Below are 9,698 nucleotides of genomic sequence, written 5' to 3' on the forward strand. Positions count from 1 at the left end.
TGAAAACTTATCAAATATGGCCCTGATCCAGCAAAGCACTTAAGCACATGCTTTACTTTAAACATGTAAGTAATCCTATTAGAGTAAATGAGATTCAGCATAAACCACTGGACTGAATCTCAGAATACCTTGGTTGTGGCCCTGATTATGTCAGTGACCGACTGTGTAACCTTGGACAAATCACTGCACTTCTGTGTCTTTATTTCCTCTTTTGCCCTCTACACGTGTACACCATATTGCAAACCATCCCAACAAAAATAATGCCAATGAATCTTCTGGAAAATGCTGTAGTACAAACGATAGCAGGGATACTTATGTACATCACCCTGTTTTCAATTGCTTGTCATATACTCAAAAGTAATGCTCCTCCCAAAAATACACAGTGAGATCCCTTATCCTTAGGTCTACTTATCCAGTACTGACAACTGATTTCAAAAGCACAACATTGCTCTTAAGCAACAGTGGGGATGGAATACAACTGAAGGGTACCTGCAGGTCGGGGCCAGGGCAGCTCCTGGGCCTGTTCCAAGCCCAGGACTCAGGCTGCAGTTCCTCTCCCACCACTGACCCTTGCTTACTGGGCACCCTGAGGTCCCAAGTCCTGCCTGGGGATTCACAGGTCAGTCTGCCACATTCCTGCTGGTGCTGTACCTACTGAAGGAAAAAAAACCCGTACAGTCCTGGTAAATTCTGTTTAAAGCATGCAGGTGGAAGGCAGCATTGTCTCACGATCCATTTGCACTAAAAGGCTTTATGTTTGATATTTTTAGACACTGTGATACAAGATAAAATCTTCCACACGTAAGCCATATGCCATCAACTCCATGTCTTAATGATCCTGAGAATATTTTCACATAAATAATTCTGCTTTTGCACCTATACACAAGCACACAGTGTTTACTCTTGCCATCACACTGCTTCCCGGCAGTTGTCACTGGCAATGTCACTGTCACAAGGAGAATATGGATTCAGCTCCTAACAATGAAGCAGGCACGGATGAGTGGGCAGGATACTCAAATGAGTTTCAGAAAGACTTGAGGTGAAATACTGTCCCTAGTGAAATCAATAACAGTTCTCCCATTTACTTCAGCAGAGTAAATATTTCAGCTCTTTTTTTTCTGTGCCTTCTGGTCATCTCAGTGCCTAACACAGCAATCATTTATTTTCCTTAGGAACACAGGGAAAAGGACAGAATACAAGAAAAGCAAGATAGGGAGGCAAGATTTCAAAATAAATGTACTCTTTTTATCACAGTAATTAAAAAACCCCAAAACTTACAATGATTCCTTTGGTCACAGATTATAAACAAGGCAGAAAATCAGATTGGATTAACAGAGTTAAGACCATCCTTTCTAGGAACTCATTCACGAACTCCTTCTCTGTCCTTGCAACACCTGCGTACCATGTTGCTGTTTTCCCAGCTGAGCCAATGAAGAGCTCACAGCAACAGCAACACAATTTCGTGTGTTGTCAGTCTGCTCAGGATTAGGCCTTTTGCATACAAAGATATCTATTATAAGACGCAAGCATCACGAGCTGCCCTCTGTTAATTAAAATATTTTCTGCTGCAGACTGGAAGCCTGGCCTGCAAGACACTTGCCAAAATTATGTTCAGGAGTACAGCAACTGAAATGTGTTTCTGTGCAGGTCAAAAGTTAGTTACTCTTGACTTTTCCTGAACGCATGCTCTGTCCTCATCGTGCGATGGAGGGGAATAACGTCAAAAGGTTATATACAACTGTGCACTTGCAGCAAGTTAAAGGCCACAATAATCTACTGGTTTTCAGAATATATTAAAAATTTTGGACGTAAAAAATACATTAAAAAGAAGGCATACAGTAACCTGTACCTGAAAAAAAATGCAAAACAAGAAAGTCACTGAACAAGTGAAATTTACAGTAAACACGCTGCTTTGTCGGTAAGTGCTGCAAGTTTCCAAAATCAGCCGGCGTATCAGACAACAGCGGGCATTTACAATGCATTTGAGACCTCTCGGAGTCCTTAGCAGCGCTCAGAGCTGGCGCTGACATTTCATCTTTAATTCACGCTCCCGTGTCTTCCCCGATCCCGGACTAACAAAGCCGCGCTCCCGGAGCCCCGCGCAGGGCGCATGCGCGAGGCCGGGCCGTGCATCGCCACTCACGGCGGGGATGGACAAGGGGCGGCCACCGAACCCCTGCCAAAACTTCAGCATCCACCGGCCAGGGTGGACGCGAGCGACAGAACGGTCCGCCCACGACACCTATTCACAAGCCATCTCTCTAGGAGAAAGTTTTCTCCAGCTACTATTTGAACCCACATTACTTCTCTCTCTGAAAGTGATCTTTGTATTTCGGCAAACTTTATTCGTTTGGAAAGGATTCTCTAAAAAAACCCCAGGGTTTAACAGCAGCTTAGACTTCGCGCAGCACCCTTCTTTTCCCCAGCATCTCATGCAGTGCCTCACAAAAGGCCCCAGAGGTTGGACAAACATAGCACCAGGAAAAACACAGTGTGAAAGGGATCTTTATGTGCATGTGTGAGGGCCCAGTGCTAATAGCTCAATGTGCTATTGACACATCACAGTGCAAACAGCTAAGTCTTTTTCAAAATAGCATGAGTCACAGTGTCATTCTTAACTTTGCCTTTCGCAGATTTGAGTAATTTGTGAAACAAATCATCCCCGTATTATTAAAACATATTTCTGTAAACGAACGTAGACACTGGGAAATGACTATTGCTTCTGACTATAACGTTTACTCCAAACGCTGCACATGCCGCAGAGAAGGTGCGAATAGACAGAAGGGGTACTACAACTTCTCTGACAACCCTCGCCAAACCAGAGCGTTAGTTACCTTCCCGTGCCAGCAGCTGATGTACTTTTAGATAATAGTCCCGTTTGTATAATCCTCTAGTTAGAAACTGGCCGTAACGGAGCCGGAATGAGCCGAAAGAACAGAGCAGATGAAGGCTCCTTTCCCTGCTCGCAGGGCCGCCCGAGCCCCACCGGGCTCTGCCCGACGCGCCGGGGAAAGTTCGGCAAGTCCCAACCCCACCGCGAACGCTGCGCGCTCCGGACCCTTTGTTCCCGGGCCATGGGGAGCAGGATCGGCTCCCCGAGCTCCTGCCGGCTCTGCCTGCCGTCCGCACCCATCGCAACTGCCCGAGCACCGACCCGAGGGCGGGACCCGGGGGGCGAGCCCCGCCGGGGCCGCGGCAGGAGGAGGCGCTCGGCCCCGAGCTTCGGCCCCACCGACCACAACTTTCCGTGCCCGGGTGTCCCCCGGGCCCGCGGAGAGCGGCACCCAGCCCGGGCTCCGGGCATCCCCCAGCCCCGAGCCTCCCCGCCCCGACGGAGCACGAACTCCGGCTCCCGGGGAATCGGCCCGGGCAGCAGTACGAGGAATTAACACCCGCGGGAATAATCACCTTGTTGTAGTTGTAGTAACCCAAACACTGGGCAAAGTCCAGGTTGGAGGGGTCTCCGGGGAGCGCGCTGCCCGCCGTAGCCGGGTAAAATCTTACATCCATGCTGGAGATTTGGTCCAAGAAGTGCACTTGGAGAGACCGCCGGGAGGTTTAATAGATCCACCTTCAAGTGCCTTCCCCGGGGCAGGGGCACTGGCAAACCGCCGAGGGAGCGGAGCTGCGGGGCGCCGAGCCCGCCCGAGAGCGGGTACGAGCGAGGGCCGGGGGGCGGCGGGGACAGCGGGGGAAAGAGGCGGCGGAAAAGTGCAGGTAAACAAGGAGGAGAAGAGAGAAGGATGAGAGGAGAGGTGGGCGGCGGACCCCAGGTGGGTGCCCGTCCACCTCGGAGGGAGGAGGGGAAGGGAGGGAAGGAGGGAGGACAGGGGAGCGGGAAGGAGGGAGGGAGGGAGGGAGGGCTGTTGTTTTTTAAAAGCTCAGTGCCAAGCCACGGGCTTTGCCTCCGCATTCAGGAGCAGCTGCTGTACACAAAGGAGCCACGCGCCCGGCGCGGACGGACGGACGGACGGACGGACCGGCCGCCGCTGCCCGCCCGACAAAGGCGGGGGGAGACCGTCCCCGCCACGGGGCCGGGGGAGCGGGGCACGGCGGGGCCACCCCGGGCTGCCGGGGAGGGGGGCGGCTACCCCGGACTTGGTGCAACAGGGGCTGCGCTGGCCGGGCCGGGCTGCGGGGCGAAGTGCCGAGCGACCGGCGCCGCGCTGGCAGCGCTCCCCGGGAGGAGCGGCCGGGCCCGCGCCCCTCCCCGCCCCGCCGCGCCCCTCCCGCCGCCCCCCCCGCCCGGTGCGGGGCCGGAGCGGGGACGGCAGCGGCAGCTGCCCTTCCCATGGCTGTCCTCGCTCCTCGAAGGTTCCAGGTGAGTAACTTTCACCGCTTCCACCAGTTTTCTGCCTTTTTTTTTTTTTTGGGTAATGCACTTTATCGATTGACACCGCTGCCTTGCTGCGTCAGGTTGGTGGCAGAAGAAAGGAGATTTTTCTAGCGTACTGTCAAGAGCAAGACTTTAAACCGTAGTAGCCTGCCTCACAGAAACCTCCCCGAACTCGCAAAGTCTCTGGGTGGTGAGTCAAAGCAGTCTGCTAATAACCCAAATTTGTTTAGCCAGTCATAGGCACTGCCCTCCCCTATCTGCTCCTTTGCATGGATCTTTCCTGACCCGAAATCCCGCTCCAGAACTTTTGGAGGAAACACTAAAGCAGTACAAAGGCCACTTAACCTCATTACTTGTGCCCTGCAGACACCGTGCGAGGAAGAAGGATGAAAATATGCCCTTCACTCAAGGCTTCTGTGACGGGGAGAGCATCACCTTTTGGGTCTAGAACAGATTCCTGGGCAGTTATAATACGACTAAAAGTGCACCCCAGACTGAATTTACTCCATTTGGTTGCAAAATAGCAATGACAGCACAAGTATACAAGGTTTAACTCTACAACAGCAGCAAGACCTTCTCGGAAGGTCTCTGCATCTCTCCGTGGCTGCCAAGGACAGACATCCTGCTCCCACTTCTGACTGACACCTGTCTCAAGAGCTTAGTGCCCCACACTTCTTCTCTAGGCGTGATTCTGCACAGTCTAGACACCTTGGAGCAAACTGTAAAACAGTCAATAGCTACAACATGTAAAAAGGGAACATCTTCCCAACTCCATTCCTAGAAATCTTATGTTCAATATTTATGGTTGCACAAGTAGTTCCTGGTAGCACAGGACATACCAGATCACCTTTATTCCAGATATTGATTCTGATGTATCACACTTTGAAGTGAAGATCTCTAGTATGTACTGAGAGCAGAATTAAACACAGACACAGATTTGTACTTACATGGAATATTCAGAATCTAACTCTCTAGAAAACTGGGCAGAAAATGGGCAAGTTCCTCGATAGCAAAGATAATAGGCATATTCTGTTAAATAGCTAATCCAGTTTCATATTCATTGTGTCAACCATTTTTAACCAAAGGGGGAAAAAAACCCTGCAAGATGTACTCTGTTGCTAGAAGGAAAATGGTTAAGGAACGTACAGCGCAGAGTGTTCGCACAAGCACACCCCATACCTGTGGCAAAAATTATTTATGCTCCTGAGAGAAGCAAATTGTTCAGAAAAAGACACTGAAGCTGTTTCAGAATGCAACATTGCATTAGAGCATTTCTTCGACACAGTGACAGAAAAGTGGTAGCATACAGGCACAGCAAACACATTTCAACTGAGGTTAATAAAGTAATACCTGCTTTGTTTTATTCCTTGGGTGACAAACATTTCCATAGACCTAAGCGTACATGTTGGAATAAGCAGATTCTCAGGTAGAGAAACAGATCATTGGCATCAAGTTTTGGGGTGCTCTGCTATATGAACACAGCTATTTCCAGACTGCTTATCTCTAGGTCTCTACACTTTTAATAAAAACTGAAAGCACATTCCCACTGAATCCAGAGGAAAACTACTTCAGTAAGGAACGAACAGCAAATGATTCCAAGTTTAGGATTTGGGTCCTTTGCCATACTGAGCAGCCACTCAAAGGCTACAGACCTATGTGATATATGGGCAGCACATGGCCTGCTTTGGCTGCTGCACAGCTCCTTCCTGGCAGGGCAGCCCAACTATCTGTTCTGTCCCACTTCTGGAGCAGTGGCCTCTGCTCTGGGGCCAGAAATGGGAGCCTGTGGAGCAGAGGTGGCCGGTGGGAGGCACACCAGGTGCTCCATGGGCAGGCGGCTGCTGCCGCTGGGTTAGGAGGGTTAAGTTCAGGAGTGATGTAAATAACGATAAGTTTAAGAATTCTCATGGGATATACAGTTTCCAACACAGTTGCTTCTGAAAATAAGAGTAATACCTCAAAATATTCTATTTTGACATCACTGGCTCAGAAAGTTAATGTAAAATTGAAATGGAAAAAGTAAGAGTTGAAAAAAGTAATTATGCTCAAGTTCAGCAAAACACTTATCCCCAAAATAGAAGTTAATGAAAAGTCTTGAAATACTGTTTATACATTTTTGAAACTAAAACATGGAAATTTTATATTTCCAACGACAACAATAAAAATCCAGTCCCTGATTATAATCTTGCTTTGTTACCTCTTCCTAGTACTCAAAGTAAGTCTTTTGCAGTCTTTTAGGAAGACCACAGTGAAATTAATAAGTGATCTAAAATGATCTAAAGAAAAACTGAAGAGAAACTGGGATATATATGCTAATTTGTTTTTCTTTTTAAATAAAATGTGATTTTATGTGATATGATACTAGAGAAAATTTTACAAACTAAAGAATTAGGCAAGTGTGTGTTTTCCTTTCTCAGCGACTCTCTAATATAGTAACCTCTGCTAGACTTTTAATCCATATACATGACGTCATACCTGTTTGTTAGTTACAATATATTTGTCTCAGGAGTACATTAGAGATGGAATACGAGCCAAAGCATTTATAACTTTCTGTACATAATGCTTGAAAGGGGTCCAACAAACTCTTCTCTCAAGCTATTCTCTTTAAGTTCCTTCAGTAAAACTCTGGCTTTGGAATTCTACTTTTAATTTTTTTTTTTTTCAGAGTAGTTGGAAGTATGAAGTATTTGCTATTTTGAGTAAATATTCCCTTCTTTTCTGCTGGTTTAATGAAAGCAAGTGGAAACCTACAGTAAGTGGAGTACTCCAGTAATTTCCCTGGTCCTGGGTAGCCTTGATTTCGAAGAAACTTTTTGAAAAGCCTTGTTCCATAAAGGTTTGAATGTATGCCTACTGGTGCCAGCAATTATGATTCAGTCAGCAACACACAAACAGTGACTCTGTTCCATCTTCAGCTATACTTTCTTCTGACTCATCATCACAATTCAATTTTAAAAGCCATTAAGAACACTCAAACTGCTTTTCTGATGTAAGAACAGAAATTGTATTGAGTGAATCAGTCATATACAAACTTGAAAGTGTGCCTGCACAAATTCTCAATGCTGCCCAGAAACCTTTCAACTTGCACAGGTAAATAGAAATGTTCCAGTCCTAACTGATTCCCACAAAAGCCTGGTGAGTCTTTTTCTTTTTGTACCAGGACAAACTGGTACCCTTTACAGCCTCTACAAACTACTTTGCAAACCTTATGTCAGTCTGCCAATCTGTAACATGGAAATAGTTATCAGAGGCTCAGTAACTTTTTTTTTTTTGTTGTCACTATACAGAAGTCAAAGGCACTGGAAGATTTACTCCAACAAATCACAGGGTCAGGAAGGAACCTCAGAGATAAGAGCAAACACAGCAGGTCCCTAACACCCAAATGCTGAGATAGCCAGCCAAGTCCTCCACCAGACCTGCACCTCAGCAACCCTCTGTCTCTGGCCACACAGTTCCCTCCCAGTGGCAGACAGCAAGCATGGAAGGGGGCAGGAAAATGAGGAAGAAGGGGTGGAACAAGCCAAAGCTGGACTGGAATTCTTTGTTCCAGTTTTACAGTGCAAAGTCAGCATTAAGAAGACCTGAAATTCATATCCACAGTGCAGGGTCCATGTGTGTTGCCCCAGCCTGTTCAGCAGGTTTAGGGGAAGGTGGTTGGATTTACCCTGGGCAGTGAGTGGGAGTAACAACCAAATTCTCAGGAGGTTCAATAACAACTTTTACTTGCAATCTTCAGAAGATTCAAGTAGAAGAAGGTACTTGGCAAATTTGAAAACATTCAGACAAAATAAGTAAGGCACTTTGCAGACCTTAACTCAGCAAACTTATCTATACACAACAAGGCACTTGGTAGAATTCCTTGGTCTGCCTTACAAGATATTTTGTGAAGAAGAAGGTAGAAGAAGAAAGAGAAAGAAAAGGGGAGAAAGAGAAGTAGAAAGTCATCACCTTAGGATCCAGCGTGCTCTCAGCTGCTTCCCAATCCCAGGCAGGGAGCTCAGCCTCAGTGTCCCTGTCACTGTCCTTGGATCTGCTCTGGTCCTCTGGGGCCTTCCCCAGATGTGCCTGTGCTTCCATATTTCCCATGGGGCTCTCCTGTCTCCTACACCATGTCTGTTGGCTTCTGTAAGAACCGGGAGGAACAAGAGGAGATGGAGAAACAGCATCCCTGATGTCACCAGTCAAGGAAAAGTGTCTTAGCCCTTCACCCCGTAGGACATGTGCAGGATGGAAGGGCACAAAACAAAAGGAGTGGAATACAGGAGAAAATAAAGACAGCACCAACCAGGCCTGGTTTAGAAAAGAATCTAAAGGCTCCTCGAATCAATAGAGAGTCCCTTTAATTGATTGCAATGGGCTTTGAATTAGACCTATATTCTACTTATCAAGTACAGCTGCTGGGAATCAATGATATTTTGACTTACCCTTCAAAGCAACAACTACACTGGTAACTTTTGGCTAAGAAAAAGTACAATTAGTAGCATATTAATTCATTAGAGTTTGTCTCACTGAAGTCCACTTCTCATTGGATTGTAGAGTCAACTGGCATTTATAAGTGATCAGGCAGGCATGAATACCCTATATAAATGAGGCCATAAAGAAAAAACTTTTGTTCTTAACATTAAATCAGATCAAATATTCATTGATATCTACATTTCTCAGCAAGTATCTCAAGCAGAGATCAATAAACACTTATTAGTCACTGACTACGTTTCCTGCAGTAAAGGAAGACTTTTCAGCCAGCAGATCGGAGAAGCTGAATAATCAGGGGAGCTGGAGTTTAGTGCTTGTCTGCCAGATGATCATTTACCTTCTCTTTGTCTCAGTTGCTACAGCTAGAGAACTACAGATCAAAGGACTTTTTTAAAACTATTTTTATAGCCATTCCTTATAAATACAAATCACTGTTTCAAAATACAAGTATGTATTGTTGCAGGGAAAAAAAAAAACCAAAACATCACAACTGCAAGGTTTTAGTTTGTGAAAATTCTATTTGTTTCAGGCCCAAGTCAGGAAATGCATTTTGTGAAACTGGGAAAAAAGTAAAATTGTTAAACTTTTCAGACATTTACATGGGCCTGCTTTGATGTTCCTGTGGAGTGCTGAAGTCTCTTACCTTACTTGAAGTATTTTACCACCTCAAATCACATAAAATGTTTCTCACGATATTCTAGCAGAAAAACAGGTGTTTGAGTTGTTTAGAGAACAGAGACAACCACTAATACTGTTGAACTATGTTACAGCAAAAAGGTTTCTGCTGCTTTAAAGAAAGTATTCCACAATCTTCCAAAATAACCCGTGTGTAATGGACAATATAGGATTACTCTTTGGCAGAGTGAATATCCTGTTGCTATTGACTGCA

The 9,698-nt window shown here is 46.1% G+C and overlaps 1 protein-coding gene across 4 annotated transcripts in view; it reads right to left on the reverse strand.

Moving 5' to 3' along the window:
• Positions 1 to 8,506, reverse strand: part of TOX3 (TOX high mobility group box family member 3) — a 78,113-nt gene extending 69,607 nt beyond the window's left edge. For 2 of the 4 annotated variants that reach the window (XM_032701489.1, XM_032701488.1), the window contains exon 1: positions 8,285 to 8,506. In XM_032701489.1, coding sequence (XP_032557380.1) covers positions 8,285 to 8,422 — 138 coding nt within the window. In that variant the 5' untranslated portion in view covers positions 8,423 to 8,506. Of the gene's footprint in view, positions 1 to 3,408; positions 4,068 to 8,284 lie in introns of those variants that run through there. The other 2 variants (XM_032701490.1, XM_032701491.1) reach the window with 2 other exon arrangements.
• Positions 8,507 to 9,698: the final 1,192 nt, after the last annotated feature.

The sequence above is a fragment of the Chiroxiphia lanceolata genome, chromosome 13, assembly GCF_009829145.1.
Source record: "Chiroxiphia lanceolata isolate bChiLan1 chromosome 13, bChiLan1.pri, whole genome shotgun sequence".
Classification (NCBI taxonomy): domain Eukaryota; kingdom Metazoa; phylum Chordata; class Aves; order Passeriformes; family Pipridae; genus Chiroxiphia; species Chiroxiphia lanceolata.